At 41.4% G+C, this 16470-nt stretch overlaps 1 protein-coding gene across 10 annotated transcripts in view; it reads right to left on the reverse strand.

Moving 5' to 3' along the window:
- LOC118385860 (obscurin-like protein 1) overlaps nucleotides 1-16470 on the reverse strand; it is a 76496-nt gene that overhangs the window by 45272 nt on the left and 14754 nt on the right. For 8 of the 10 annotated variants that reach the window (XM_052521842.1, XM_052521844.1, XM_052521843.1 and 5 more), the window contains 10 exons: nucleotides 10369-10644; nucleotides 9062-9337; nucleotides 8191-8466; nucleotides 7607-7882; nucleotides 6668-6952; nucleotides 5805-6080; nucleotides 5280-5552; nucleotides 4841-5116; nucleotides 4363-4638; nucleotides 3810-4085 (listed from right to left, as the gene is read on the reverse strand). In XM_052521842.1, the coding sequence (XP_052377802.1) occupies nucleotides 3810-4085; nucleotides 4363-4638; nucleotides 4841-5116; nucleotides 5280-5552; nucleotides 5805-6080; nucleotides 6668-6952; nucleotides 7607-7882; nucleotides 8191-8466; nucleotides 9062-9337; nucleotides 10369-10644 (2766 nt within the window). The remainder of the gene's footprint in view (nucleotides 1-3809; nucleotides 4086-4362; nucleotides 4639-4840; nucleotides 5117-5279; nucleotides 5553-5804; nucleotides 6081-6667; nucleotides 6953-7606; nucleotides 7883-8190; nucleotides 8467-9061; nucleotides 9338-10368; nucleotides 10645-16470) is intronic. The other 2 variants (XM_052521845.1, XM_052521846.1) reach the window with 2 other exon arrangements.

Raw genomic sequence — 16470 nt, forward strand, 5'->3', positions numbered from 1 at the left:
TACCAAACGTATGTGGACACCTGCTCTTTCGAACATCTCATTTCAAAATCATGGGCATTGGTCCCCCCTTTGCTGCTATAACAGCCTCCACTCTTCTGGGAAGGCTTTCCACTAGATGTTGGAACATTGCTGCAGGGATTTGTTTCCATTCAGACACAAGAGCATAAGTGAGGGCAGGTACTGATATTGGGCGATTAGGCCTGGCTCTCAGTCGTCGTTCCAATACATCCCAAATGTGTCCGATGGGGATGAGGTCAGGGCTCTGTGCAGGCCAGTCAATTTCTTCCACACCGATCTCGACAAACAATTTCTGTATGGACTTCACTTTGTGCACGGGGGTAATGTCATGCTAAACAAGGAAAGGGCCTTCCCCAAACTGTTGCCACAAATTGGAAGCACAGAATCATCTAGAATGTATTTGTATGCTGTAGCTTTAAGATTTCCCTTCACCGGAACTAAGAGGCCTAGCCCGAACCATGAAAAAGAGCCCCAGACAATTATTTCTCCTCCACCAAACTTTACAGTTGGCAGTATGCATTGGGGCAGGTAGCATTCTTCTGGCATCCACCACATCCAGATTTGTCCAGATGGTGAAACGTGATTCATCACTGCAGAGAATGTGTTTCCACTGCTCCAGAATCCAATGGTGGTGAGCTTTACACCACTCCAGCCGACGCTTGGCATTGCGTATGGTAATCTTAGGCTTGTGTGCAGCTGCTCGGCCATGGAAACCCATTTCATGATGCTCCCGACTATAAAAACAAAGAGAGTCGCACACTCCATATTTATAACATCCCAGTAATTTATTGGGTAAAAAACCTATTGCACTGTGTGCATGAGAAATATTTGTAGTTCCCATGTGTAATGGAGGTCAGTGGCTGAGTGTCAGTGAATGAGTGTCTGAGTGGCCAGGTCAGATCTAACCAATCTATCCCCAATATTGCGACCATGGTTATAGACCACCAGTGGGGGCTCCTTTAAGAGGTATGCAACTTTTTTGTCTGATTGCAGAATATGCCAGTGCTTTTTCAGGATTGCTTTCATTTTCTCCAAACACTTGATGTACTTAGTGCAAAACAATGTGGTGTTGTTTTGTCTTCTTTGGTTTAGTTTTGAGCCAATTCCTCTCTTGGTTGTTGAGATATTTCCATCATTGCAGCATTAAGAGGTTTGTCTTCATAGCCTCTCATTTTGAATGTATCTTTCATGTTCTTATTATTACTGTAAAAATCTGACTGGTGGCCACAGATTCTTTTAACCCTGGATAACTGGCTATATGGTAGATAATTCTTGAGGGAAAGGGGATGCATACCATCCGCAAGTAGCAGGGTATTGCGGTCTGTGGGCTTTGTGTATGAATCTGTATGTAAATGCATCATTATCTTTGATGATCAATAAGTCCAGTTAATGTATTTTTATCTCATCAATCTGCATGGTGAATTTGAGATATTCAGAGCTCCAGAGTTTGGAATTCATTTAGTTCCTGCTGACTTCCTTCCCAGAGCACAAAGACGTCATCTATGTATCTCTTCCATAGGATGATTTTAGAAAGTAGGTGGTGTGTCTCTGTTTTGTAAATGAGTGTTTCCTCAAATTGTCCCACATACAGGTTCACATAGTTGGGGACAAAAGGGGAGTTCATGGCTACACCACGAATGTGAAGGAACAAGTCTGACTCAAAGATGAATAGTTCTTGTGCTGAAGTTGCTTCCAGAGGAAGTTTGGAACTCGGTAGTGAGTGCTTGTTAACAAACTATAGTTTTGGCAAGTCGGTTAGGACTTCCAAAGTTATCTACTTTGTGCATGACACAAGTAATTTTTCAAACAATTGTTTACAGACAGATTATATCACTTGTAATTCCCCGTATCGCAATTCTAATGGGTCAGAAGTTTACATACACTAAGTTGACCGTGCCTTTAAACAGCTTAGTAAATTCCAGAAAATGATGTCATGGCTTTAGAAACTTCTGATAGGCTAATTGACGTAATTTGAGTCAATTGGAGGTGTACCTGTGGATGTATTTCAAGGCCAAGTCTGGTTCACCCTTGGGAGCAATTTCCAAACGCCTGAAGGTACCGGGTTCATCTGTACAAACAATAGTACGCAAGTATAAACACCATGGGACAAGGCAGCCTTCATAACGCTCAGGAAGGAGATGCGTTCTGTCTCGTAGAGATGAACGTACTTTGGTGCGAAAAGTGCAAATCAATCCCAGAACAACAGTAAACGACATTGTGAAGATGCTGGAGGAAACAGGTACAAAAGTATCTATTTCCACAGTAAAACAAGTCCTACATCAACATAACCTGAATGGCCGCTCAGAAAGGAATAAGTCACTGTCACAAAACTGCCATAAAGAAGCCAGACTACGGTTTGTAACTGCACATGGGGACAAAGATCGTACTTTTTGGAGAAATGTCCTCTGGTCTGATGAAACAATAATAAAGCTGTTTGGCCATAATGACCATCATTAGGTTTGGAGGAAAAGGGGGAGGGTTGCAAGCCGAAGAACACCATCCCAACCGTGAAGCATGTGGGTGGCAGCATCATGTTGTGGGGGTGCTTTGCTGCAGGAGGGACTGATGCACTTCCCAAAATAGATGGCATCATGAGGTAGGACCACTATGTGGATGTATTGAAACAACATCTCAAGACATCAGTCAGGAAGTCAAAGCTTAGTCGCAAATGGGTCTTCCAAATGGACAATGACCCCAAGCATACTTCCAAAGTTGTGGCAAAATGGCTTAAGGACAACAAATGCAAGGTATTGGAGTGGCCATAACAAAGCCCTGACCTCAATCCAATAGAACATTTGTTGGCAGAACTGAAAAAGTGTGTGCGTGCAAGGAGGCCTACACACCTGACTCAGTTACACCAGCTCTGTCAGGAGGAATGGGTAAAAATTCACCCAACGTATTGTGGGAAGCTTGTGGAAGGCTACCCAAAACGTTTGACCCAAGTTAAACAATTTAAAGGCAATGCTACCAAATACTAATTGAGTGTATGTAAACTTCTGACGCACTGGGAATGTGATGAAATAAATAAAAGCTGAAATAAATAAATCTCTACTATTATCCTGACATTTCACATTCTTAAAATAAAGTGGTGATCCTAGCTGACCTAAGACAGGGAGTCTTTACTTGGATTAAGTGTCAGGAATTGTGTAAAACTGAGTTTAAATGAATTTGGCTCAGGTGTATGTAAACTTCTGACTTCAACTGTATATGGGGGATTGGAAATGATGCAAACAATTGCATTGATGGAAGCTACAATCTCTCTGTAATATTAAAGCTGATCTACCCCCTAAATTAAAAAATGTAATTAAAAAATAAATAAATGGGTCTCTCAGACAAAACAGTCAGGAAGTTAATAGGCTTTACAGGGACTGATTCATTAAGCAAATTGCCTTGATAAAACAATTCAAATAAACAGATCAGGGACTTTACTCTTTTAACCCACTATGAGCAGGCAAAGGTTAGTAAAGTCCCCCCCCCTTGCTTTCTCAAAGTTAGTAAAAATCATGATGCACACCAGATGATGGCGGTAACACTTGTCTTCCTCTATCTTTCTCACTACAAAACATAGACATGTGCTGTTTTCACATATGTTGATGTTGGAGTGGTGCTGAAGATGATGAATATGAAGTTGACATGTGTATTTATTTCTCTGTTAACTAACACAAACATGCAATGCTTCATGAAGCCTTCATAAACCTTTCGTAAGGACTATATAGACACTTCAGAATTATTTTTAGAATGTGCCGCTACATAAACAAGATAGCATGAACCTACGAAACAAGACTTTGTACCTTTCACGGTGATACAGAACACCATCTTATCATCCCCGGCATCACAGGTGTACTCTCCAGAGTCGTCGATCTCAGCATTTAAAACCACCAGTGAACGGAAAACACCCTGCTCCTCACTACAGTAGCGCTCATTGTCATCGATTTTTTTGTTGTCTTTGTACCAGACGACCATGCAGTTGGCTCTTGAAAGCTCACACCCTAAGACAATGTCATCTGATGCAAAGAACTGCTTTTGAGTATTCACATCGTTTTTGCTCAGGATCTTTACAGGTGTCTCTGAGAATGAAAACAGCGAGAAAGCAAGTGAAGGGTACTTTAAATGGCATCTGAATGGAGTAACATAAAGTGAAAGGTACTCTAATGGGCAGCTGTATGGAGTAACATGAAGTTAAAGGTACTCTAATGGGCAGCTGTATGGATTAACATATAGTGAAAGGTACTCTAATGGGCATCTGTATAAGAGTAACATGAACAGTGACAAAGCAAGTGAAAGGTACTGTAACAGGCAGTTGTATGGACTAACATGAATATGTGATTCAATTTATACATCTACCTTTGATCTTGACCTGGAAGTCCATCACATCATCCTTGGCGTCACAGACATATTGCCCAGCGTCCTCCAATGTCATGGAGTGGATGGTTAATTGCCGCATGACGCCATCCTCAATAACGGTGACATTGCTGCTCTCTTCCATTTCCTCCCCATTCTTCTTCCAGCTTACAGTGGCATTTGATCTGGACACCTCACAGTCAAGAACCAAAGAATCTCCAACAAACATCTCGACCCGACTTGCCATCTTTCTTGGGCGTACGAAACGGACAGGAGGATCTGTGCATAAAAAAATTATCACTTAAAAATTAAGCATCTCTTCAGCAGTAAAGAGTTTCTTCTTGTGACATATGATGCACTCTGCACCAGCAACACATCACTAAGGTACCGTTAATAATTCAACACTCATAAGTAATCTGTCTGGTTCTACTTTGGATATCAAGTGCCCTTGAAAAAAGTATGTGATAGTAGACATCTGCACCTGCAATGTTGACAAAGAACGTCATGTTGTCATCAGCCGTGTCGCACACATATTCGGCTGAATCTTTGACTGTGGTCTCAGGTATAATGAGTCTCCTGTAGACCCCATCCACCTCTAAGATGAGGTTGTCATTTTCCTCCACCTCAAGCCCGTCCCTATACCAGCGCACCACAGCATTGGGCCTTGAGATCTCACAGCTCAACACCATCCTCTCAGATGTTTGCTGGCAGAGCTCCATTTGCGACTGACTTGGAGATATAATTTGTACTGGAGGCTCTAGAAAAAGACAGCACCGACAATGCATCAAGACATGCAGTATGACCAAAACACTTATTGTTTGAGTAAATAGTGATCTTGTGACAGAGAAAGCCAGTTACTACAGCAAGCATTGTGAACCTGCATGAAAACAAGATGTTATGCTCTTGATTGCTCTCCTTACCTGTTATGCTGAGATGAAAGAATATTGAATCATCAGCCGTGTCACAGACATATTCGCCAGAGTCTTCGACTCCACTACAAAGAATCTTCAGTCGCCTGTAAGGGCCCTCAATCTTAAGTTTAATGTTTTCGCTTTCTTGCAACTTTTGCCCATCCTTGAACCAGTTTACGACACCATTTAGACGTGAGAGTTCACAGCTGAGAATGATCTCCTCCGGCACATGCCGATCAAGGTGGACATCTTCTTTAGGGTATACAATCATCACTGGTGGCTCTGTAGATGACACAGAGTTACGTGAGTGAGAACATCACAGCAAGCATGACATCTCAGTATTACAAGTCATAGTATAGTCTTCAAAGCGCAATTCACAATTGCCAAATGCTTGTTTTACAGTTAAGTCACATAGCTTATGAATGCAGCATGCCACTAGATTATGAATCATTCACAAAAATGATATTCTGTAGGCTTGATTTGATGTTGTACTTCATTCATAGTAAGAATGAAATGTCCTTGCTAAGTCATTACCTCGTATGTTAACCTTGAACATTAAAGCTCTGTCTCCGGCACGACATGTGTATGTCCCAGAGTCTGACAGCTGAGCTGACTGGATGGTCAGCATCCTAACAGTGCAATCTGCTTGTACAGCAATGTTGTCACTAGACTGCGTTTCAACCCCATCTTTGTACCACTGGACAATGGCGTCAACCCTGGAAACCTCACAGGACATAACAAGACGATCTTGTTCCACAACACTTTTGAAGAGGTCTTCCTCAGGGATATCAACAAACGTCACCGGAGGTGCTGCAGAAAGCAATACAAATGGTTCAGTGGAGTGAAATAACAAGAGATGTCTTATTAGATGTAAAAGGCCTGCTTTGTGCAGGTTAAACATGCATCGACTTCAAGCACTGACGATGATGCATTGACTTCAAGCATTGCCGAGGATTTGCCTGGATAGTTCTAGAGAAGTCTGCGTCCACTGTTGAAGCAAAGATAAACGGTTAATAAAAGCTGTGCAAGGATGAACTGTAGTGCAATTAAGTCATTGGGAAAATGACAGATCACGGTACATGCTTTTTTTCTCCTCCGATGGCCTCTTCAGGTGTTTAGCCTTTAATGAAAAGTATCAAAATATCTTATGAATGGCAACAAGAGATGACAAAAGGGAAAAAAACTATTATGATGACCATAGCGCAGTTTAAGAACACAAATGGCTCCTACGTTATGTGTTTCTAAGGGTAGATGCATAAGTAGCTCCTAAAAGCAAAACTCAATGAACATGTCCAATGTCCAAGGATTGCGTGCTCTGAAAAGGAAATGTTTTATCTGCAACATGAAGTTATTAGTCACGCCGAACTTGACATTAACGGAAAAGCTTTACATGTCACCTTTCACATCCACATAGAATTCGCTGATATCATCTGCTGTTTTACAACTGTACACCCCAGAGCTTGAAAATGTGGCTGATTGGATAACCAGGGTCCTCATGGTGCCCTCTGATTGGATGTGTATTCCATATTGTGGGAGGAGCTTTATTCCATCCTTGTACCAGCAGATCTGTCCACTGGGGTCTGAGAGCTCACATTGCAGTACAATAGGACAGCCTGCTTCAATGGACTTGTTCCTCTCAACCTCTGGGGCAGCTGAGAACCTCACTGGTGGAGCTATAGGTGCTTTAATTCATTTAAAGAAATATATTCAATGGAGGTATCATTCTAACATTAGCATGTACATTCAAAAGCAATTTGATTAAGTAAATCTGAAGATGTATGATGTGGCTACTGTCCTGGCTACTTGTTAGATACTAATAAAAGGGCACAATTGATCAATAGTTGTGTCTAGATTAACCAGAGTTGAAGTTATTGCTTTAACACATTTCTATTTTGTAAATATCATGAGATGATTTGAAGGAGATAGTGGTACTTCACTCATCACAGGAGGTTAGACACTTGAATGCTGAGGCTATTAGATACACTGCTTTGAGTATAGCTTTCCAATTTGTACCTGAAAAGGTATTGCTTTTCCGAGAGTATTTAGTGGTAAATCTCACAGATCCTTTGAATTAAATGAATTAATTTAATTCCATGCAATCAAAATCAGCATTTCTCTTAATCGAATCTGCTACTAGAAATACTATCAAGGATCCACTTTTCTACTGTGTATATCACATAACTACCTCTTCCAAACGATGCTTAGGCCTACTAACGACTGATGGAATTTAAATGAAGATTTGATGTTCAATACAAACCGAAAGCTTGCACACATTACAAAGCATTAATCAACATATTAGTTAGTGACTTTGACCAAACTCAAAATTCTTAGATCACCTGCAACATCCACCTTGAATGCTATGCAGTCATCTAAAGCCTCACAGCTGTACACCCCAGAGTGACTGAGCTCTGCTGATTGGAGGATCACAGCCCTCAAAGCGCCCTCTGATTGGATGTCGACTCCATTCTCTGGGAGGAGCTTTGTTCCATCCTTGTACCAGAACACCTGGGCAGTTGGATCTGAGAGCTCACATTGTAGAACAATGGGGCAGCCTGCTTCAATGAACTTGTTCCTCACAACTTCTGGAAGTGCTGAAAACCTCACGGGAAGAGCTATGGGGTTTTCAAAGCATTTAGGAAAAATATTTAACAAAACACGAAATGCACCTGTTTCAAAGTGCTAATTCTTGTTCTATGTTATATTAAAAAGCTATGGGTACCTTTAAAACCTACTGTAGATCTCCATTTTTCAGGGATACACTCATTATTACAAAAATATATATATACTGTATCACAACTATTAGTTACAATACAAAAATGGAATGAAATGGATATTACTATTGGTTCTTTGTAAGTCATATAGAGCATGTGCTACACCCCTAAAAAGCTGTTAAAAAGGGATGCATAAAGAGGAAAATCACCTTGAACATCCACCTTGAATGTCATTGCATCGTCAGCAAGACTACAGCAGTAGAGCCCAGAGTCAGAGAGCTCCGCAGAGTGAATTACTAGTCTCTTCACATTGGCTTCACTTTGGATATCGAGGCCAGTTTTGGGAAATAGTTTCATTTCATCTTTAGACCAGCAGACCTGGGCTAGAGGATCTGAGAGCTCACACTGCAGTACAATGGGAGTGCCAATTTCTACAGACTTGTTCCTCTCCATTGGTGAAAGTGGCATGATCTTCTGTGATGGAGCTAAAGGGTATGAATATGTGTGGGGAGAAAATGGTATGGCTTTGAAGTTGTGTTGCAAGACAATTGTATTAAGTCTTGTGCACACCGGTTGCGTCAAACTGTATGTGTTCTGGTGGAAGTCCATTTATTTCAATGGAAGGCAATCCGCAACTGCTCTGACTCATCTGCCGGACTAGGTTGCGGTGCATAGCTCTGTGTGCCGCACACAAAGGATTTTGCCAACTTGCTTTGCGGTGCGGTATCAGACACGTAAGTAGATAAACCATCGAAAAAGTATTTTTGTTATGTTGTGGCGCATGGACTGAGAAGACTACGTAAAATGTACTGTACGGCAATGTAATGATGCAACCTGTGTGCACGTGACGTTAGGCTAGTTCATTGATTAAAAAACACATATTCATCTAGCGGTGCTAAAGTTCAAGTAGTTGTGGAAGGAAAGTAGTAGTTAATGTCCTCCCAGACCATCAAATATAAGAACACATTAGATACTGTAAGAGTTAAGGAAAATATTGCAATAAATGAACAGTGGCTACACCAATGAGAATATAAGCATAAGCTCCTATTATGTGTTGTGTACAAAATAGATGCAAATCACCTTTGATCTCCACTTTAAATGTGATGGTATCACCTGCTGTTGAGCACTCATATGTTCCACCATGTGATATTTCAGCTGATTGGATGAGTAGTGTCCTTTTGATGCCATCGGACTGGATTTCCATTCCACTTTGAGATAGGAGCTTTGTTCCATCCTTGTACCAGTAGACCTGGGCAGTTGGATCAGAGAGCTCACATTGCAGTATAATGGGGCAGCCATCTTCAATGAACTTGTTCCTTTCAGCTTCTGGAAGTGCTGTGAACCTCACAGGTGGAGCTATGGGTGTCAATGATTAGAAAGGGGATCACAATGTTAATTTTCTTACATGTTTTTTAAATTATTCAAAGATTTTCAAGATAAACAATACATGTATTTCATTATGAGGGAAGAAACTGCAAGCACAGCAAACTGATTAAGACCTGGCTCAAATGTCAGAAAAACATTAAAACGAGATGCCAGACACAGTTAACAAAGATAAGACACAAAGCAGGAACAAACAAGAACCGAAGAGCAGAGAGTGCAAGAGTCAAGGATTGTGCAATCTCAAAGCCGCTAAAGGTTTACAGAGAATAACATGAAGGACAAGAGACAGGCAAGTGGGGCAGCAAATGACAAAGAGGTAGGTGTCTTCATAAGAATGAAAGGCATTTGGTTAAACAAAAGATAAAGGTAATTGTTTAAATAAAAGATGAGTCAAGATGTGGTAAGTAGGCACCAGGGCATAATTCACATGCGTATCAATGGATACTTACAGAATGGTTTGGCAATATCCCACTTACAGCCAATTGTAAGTTATGTACCAGTACACTAATCTCAATTAGCCAAATAGGTATGAACAAATTCTCCTCAAATGTTGTCCATTGGGTCGTCACTACCTTATTTTTATCTGCATATTCGGTCACCATATTACTTGAACATATTGTCATCTTAGTAATGGTTGTGTTTTCATGTGATTGTTTAGCCTTCGTAGAAGACTATCCACTAATTGTGTGGCTGAAATAAGTACCCCATCATCAAGGCTATCTGTAACATGATTAAGTTTGGCTTCGGCCAGTTAGGGCAGTATACAGACTAAAGATCTTTCACTTTAATTATTAATTGTGAGTTATGCGTGCAGATCGTAGGTGTGAGTATCTACCTTATAAGATCAACAAACTATGGAAACAAACAATGGAAACGGACAGGTGATATCTTTTCTGTTAGATAATCTGCCAAGCAACACCAAACACCACCAGCCATCAGTTAGTTACCACTGCAGAACATGATTGGTTGATTTTTAATTAATTTATAGATAGTTTTAACATCACCTTTTACTTCCACAGTGAATTGGAGGCCATCCTCCATTGTCTCGCAACGGTACACTCCAGAGTGAGACAGCTCTGCTGATTGGATAACTAGAGTTCTCATAGTTCCATCTGATTGTATGTCTACTCCACTTTGGGTTAGGAGCTTTGTTCCATCCTTGTACCAGTACACCTTGATGGTAGGATCTGAGAGCTCACATTGCAGTACAATAGGGTAGCCTGATTTGATGTACTTTTTCTTGTCAGCTTCAGAAATTGCTGAAAACTTCGGAGGTGGAGCTACAGGGTTTAATATGAAGAAAATGTGGGTTACTGAACATGTAATGTAGGCTTATCATCTGAAATCATCTGCAACATTCTCTACTGAATATTCATTGACTTGTTTCATATATCGAGAAATCTGAAGGAAAAACTGAAATGTGTGATATAACGCCTACAAAACACGGTCACAAGCATGGTGGAACAAATACCTGCTGTAACATTCCACCACCAATTATATCTGATTTAAATCAGGGTTGGGCTCAATTCAGAATGCATTATTTTAACGATCAAGTTGACCCTGAGGCCTTCAAAAATAAGCCAAACAAATTAAATTGTTGGTGGAAAAATAATTGGCTATTCTAAGCACAAAAGGTTGAAAGAGTATTTGAACACGGTTTCCAGAGAAAAGTTATATATCCCTTGGCATCTGGAAGTGGGACCTGTCAGATTCAATAAAATGACTGAGTATGACTGAGTGGAATTTATTTTAATTACACCAGAGAGGAAAAGAGTAAAAGAGAGAGGGTTTAATCCACCCAAAATCTGTCCACATGAAGCAGATCATTAATAATTAAGCAAGTGAGTCGTTTTTGTACGGCAGAGTCGAGATAAAAACAAATAGTTATTTTTGTCCAAGAAGACCAAGACCAAGACGTAGCGTGAGTAGAGTTCCACATATTTTTAATAAACCGAAACTCAGCAAAACAAAAACAAACAAGCACAAACGAAAAGCTACTGGTACACACAGGCTATCTGTAGACAAGATTTTTATTTGACCTTTATCTAACTAGGCAAGTCAGTTAAGAACATATTCTTATTTTCAATGACGGCCTAGGAACATTGGGTTAACTGCCTGTTCAGGGGTAGAACAACAGATTTGAATTTGCAACCTTACGGTTACTAGTCCAACGCGCTAACCACTAGGCTACCCTGCCGCCCCAGATCCCACAAATAACAAATGAGGAAATTGCTACCTAAATATGATCCCCAATCAGAGACAACAATAAACAGCTGTCTCTGAGTGTGAACCATATCAGGCCAACATAGACATACAAAAACTCCAGATGACCCACCCTAGTCACTATCATGCCCCAACCAACATAGCTTACAGCTTACTATGGGCGTGACAGTACTCCCCCCCCAAAGGTGCGGACTCCGACCGCAAAACCTGACTCAATAGGGGAGGGTCCGGGTGGGCATCTATGATGGAAGACATAGGACGTCGGGGGCAGCTCCGGTGCGGGACGCATCGCCGGAAGCTCCAGACTGTGGGTCGTTGCCGGAGGAACCGGTTCGTGGATTGTCACAGGAGGATCTGGACAGAGAACCCTTGCTGACAGCTCCGGACAGAGAACCCTTGCTGAAAGCTCCGGACCGCCGACCGTCGTTGGAGACTCCGGACCGCCGACCGTCACTGGAGGCTTCGGACCGCAGACCGTGGCTGGAGGTTCCGGACAGTAGACCGTCTCAGGAGGATCTGGACCATAGACCGTCTCAGGAGGTTCCGGACCGTAGACCGTCTCAGGAGGTTCCGGACAGTAGACCGTCTCAGGAGGATCCGGACCATAGACCATCTCAGGAGGTTCCGGACCGTAGACCGTCTCAGGAGGTTCCGGACTGTAGACCTTCATTGGAGGTTCTGGACTGTGAAACGTCACCGGAAGCTCTGGACAGGAAACTGTCGCCGGAAGCTCTGGACTGGGAACTGTCGCCGGAAGCTCAGGACTGTGGAGGTGCACTGGAGGCCTGATGCGTGGAACTGGTACAGGTGGCACCGGGCTGATGACACGCACTTCAGGCACAGGACGCACTGAACTCTGGACGCGGACTGGAGGTCTAGAGTGCAGAGCTGGCACAACCCTTCCTGCCTGGATGCTCAGTCCAGCCCGGAAAGTGTGGGAAGCTAGCACAGGATGCACTGGGCTATGAAGGCGCACTGGGGATACCGTGCATAGAGCTGGCGCAGGATATCCTGGGCCGAAAAGACGCACCGGAGGCCAGGAGCGCTGAGCCGGCACAATCCGTCTTGGCTGAATGCCCAATCTAGCATGGCAACTGCGGGGAGCTGGAACAGAGCGCACCGGGCTATGAATGCATACTGGAGACATCGTGAGCATCACTGCATAACACAGTGCCTGACCAGTCACATGCTCCCCATGGTCAGTACGGGGAGTTGGCTCAGGTCTAAACCCTACCTCCACCGATCTCCCCGTGTGCCTCCCCAAAAACGTTTTTTTTTGGGGGGGGGGGCTGCCTCTCGTGCTTCCGTCGTTGGGCTATCTCCTCATATCGTCGCCATTCTGCTTTCGCTGTCTCTATCTCCTCCTTCGGACGGCGATACTCCCTGGCCCTTGTCCAGGGTCCTGCTTCCTCCAGGATTTCCTCCCAGGTCCATTCCTCCTGGCCACGCTGCTTGGTCTGTTTTTGGTGGGATCTTCTGTCACGTTCGTCGTAATGAGTAGACCAAGGAGCAACGTGAGTAGAGTTCCACATATTTTTTATAAACCAAAACTCAGCAAAACAATACAAACAAGCACAAATGAAACATGAAGCTACTGGTGCACACAGGCAACTATCCGTAGACAAGATCCCACGAATAACAAATGAGGAAATGGCTACCTAAATATGATCCCCAATCAGAGACCATGATAAACAGCTGTCTCTGATTGGGAACCATATCAGGCCAACATAGACATACAAAACCCCTAAATGACCCACCCTAGTCACTATCACGCCCCAACCAACATAGAGAATAAACAGCTACCTATGGCCAGGGTCATGACAATTTTAATATGTAATGCTTATTTGAAATGCAATAGAAGTTTCGTAATGAGTAGGTTGTTACGAGTGTACTGTAAGTGGGATGCACATGACATCAACATGTCAACACCCCTTACTGAATATTTAAAAAGTATTCAAATAACGAGATGTATCCACCAATCCAAAGAGAGAACAGGAGCTTGACATCCTGCCGTTCCACTCTGAGGACAACGGCATAGGCATCTCGTCATTATATCCAGTATCTCCGATTGCACCAAATTCCTTTTTATATTCCTGTCACTCAAACTCAATTTCTACACCCAGTAAGGTGTTCAATTCAATTAGAATTTCAACTCATGAGTTTTATAGTAGTCAATTCCAAAATTAGTGAAGGGAATGGGGTGGGGGGGTGACCACTGAAACTGCATTGAATGAATTCACAATGATTATCAAAAATGCAGTCAATGATCCTCAATGATTTTATGGGATGCCATTAAAGGTGTTATTAAAACAAGTGCCACTGCATTCACATCTGGGCTGAATAAATCACAATTAAAGAACATTTCTGAATTGGAGAAGTTATAAACACTTTTTCAGACCAGGTAGCGACTTCTCTTCTCAAAGTCAAGACAGAACTAAATCTACTGGTAACACAGACAGCAGAATTTTCCATCCATCGAATTAGACGCAACCATTAATTCCAATTAGCGGATATTGCAAGTATTGAATCTGAATCAGGTGAATTACTATCAGAAAAAAAGTATATATATATATATATAATTTAAAAATCCTGAACCAATACTTGCACTTGTCTCCCCCATCCCACCCCCTTCTAGCTCTGACTTTGCTGATTGCTACTTTATTGAGGAAAAGTGTAATTACGATGCCTGTGATACATGGTTGTCCCATCTACAGTAGCTATCTTAAGATGAATGCACTAACTGTAAGTCACTCTGGATAAGAGCGTCTGCTAAATGACTAAAATGTTAAATGTAAATGTAGAACCAAAATTCAACAACCAAAGATTATCCCGCTTCTATATTGTACACCTCGTATTGTAAATAAATCGATTGAGTAATTGATTGAGTAATTAAAAAATATATATAAGAACTACTCTTCTTTCAACTGAGGAAGCTGGCTTGCTGGGAGCCCTCATCTCTCTTCATGAACTCAAAAGGGCATTGGGTAACATAAATACAGGCAAATCACCTGGTTGTGCTGGTATTCCTCCTGAGGTCTATTTAACATGTTGGAACCAGTTAGGTCCACTATTTATTAATTGAAATTAATAACACAGCACAAATGTTTGTTTTTATAGAGAGAAAACATTTGGACCAAAGCAGGTTTGTTATTAAAAAACTATTATCCTCAGATAACCTCCATTGCTTCTTACATATCTTACATGCTTCATCAGAGATGAAAGATCCTTGGGCAGTTCTATCTCTCAATGCAGAAAAGGATTTTGATAGACTAAAATGTCATATCTTCGGTTGGTTTTGTAACCGAATTTGGCTGAATGGCTCCAATTTCATTCATATATTTAACAATTATATGCCAATCCCTCAGCCCTAATCATAACAGACAATAAATGCTCTGTTCCATTCAGAATAACTAGAAGTTGTAGGCAAGGTGATCCCATCTCACCTCTGCTATTTTTATTGCCTATGGAACCCCTGGCCAAGGCAATTCGACAACTGAAAAAAATTACAACATCATCTCTCAATTCCATGGATCACATAATCTCATTATATGCCGGCAATGTATCTCAATCCCTCCCAAAAGCTCTGAAGACCATAGACAAATTCAATTCGATGTCAAGTTTTAAAATAAATCTATCGAAATCTGCCTCACTGCCTCTCGAGACCCCGATGGAGGACTCCATCTCTACTTATGGAATCCCAATCGTTTCCCAATTTAAATATTTGAGAATAGATATATTTCCTCCCTTCAATAAAACCACTGACAGAACTTTAACAGAATGCTCAAATCAATTAAATTCATCCTCAGTAGATGGACTAATATCTATTGTCAAATATACTACATTGCGACATCAACATTTCTGTATTTCTGTATCCCCCTTCTGGCTATTGGGATAAAATCCATAGTGCGGATTAAAACATGTATATTGCAAGGTAATCGGGCCGGATAAAATTAACAAACTTGCAAAGAGGGAAAGACGTAGGAGTACTATCTGTACCAAACTTTAAATTGCATTTAGTCCCATCCTAAATTTGTTTAGACATGATTCTTCCGCCCCCGTGGCTGAGTATAGAGAGACATATGGTGTCTCCTATTGCCTTGAAAGAGGTGGTCTTCGCTGATATATCCTTTAAATAATGTAAACTATGCTTTGGTCCTATTATTGTGCGCACAATTTCTATTTAGCACAACATTTTAAAACAATGTACCTGGGAACTGGCTTGCCCATTCTCAAATATTTCACAACAAAGCTTTGCGATCTGAAGGGTGGCCTTTTGCGTCCGCCCAATGGTCCAAATGTGGAATCTATCCCCTTGCTGATATCATGGACAGTAATGGTTTGAGAATATTCCAATATTTGAAAGACACAAATTATCAGGCATATCTTTTTTTCTATATTTACAATTTAGGTCAGCTATGCTGGCTATGGAGTCCCTTGGGAAAACAATGATGCGATTTATAAATAATGAGACGTGGTGTTGTTGGGAGGTTGTTTATACCCCCCCCAACAAAAAAATACAAAACAAAGAAAATGTTGGTCACCAAAAAAAGAAGAGAAGTTATTTGACAACATCAATCCACCATGTTTACATGCAATATATCTTAGCATGTTACTATGTTGTGCTAATGCTAGCACTGGCTTTCACTGGTTCGCACTCCTCAAAAAAAATCTTAAAATAGATCACACATACTTCAATCTAATTTATACCGTGAGAAACAGATTTGACTTGGAATTAAAGATTTTGGAATCGAAATGGTTCCAATGATTATCATACGTTTCTACACTACATTTCCTTACAGGCTCTACAGAAAGTCCTTTGAAGTACAGAAAGCATGAAATGTAAGTATAAAATCTTGGTTTGATACAGTTCTGTTTAAATAACT

This window comes from Oncorhynchus keta, chromosome 7, assembly GCF_023373465.1.
Source record: "Oncorhynchus keta strain PuntledgeMale-10-30-2019 chromosome 7, Oket_V2, whole genome shotgun sequence".
In the NCBI taxonomy this organism is placed as follows: domain Eukaryota; kingdom Metazoa; phylum Chordata; class Actinopteri; order Salmoniformes; family Salmonidae; genus Oncorhynchus; species Oncorhynchus keta.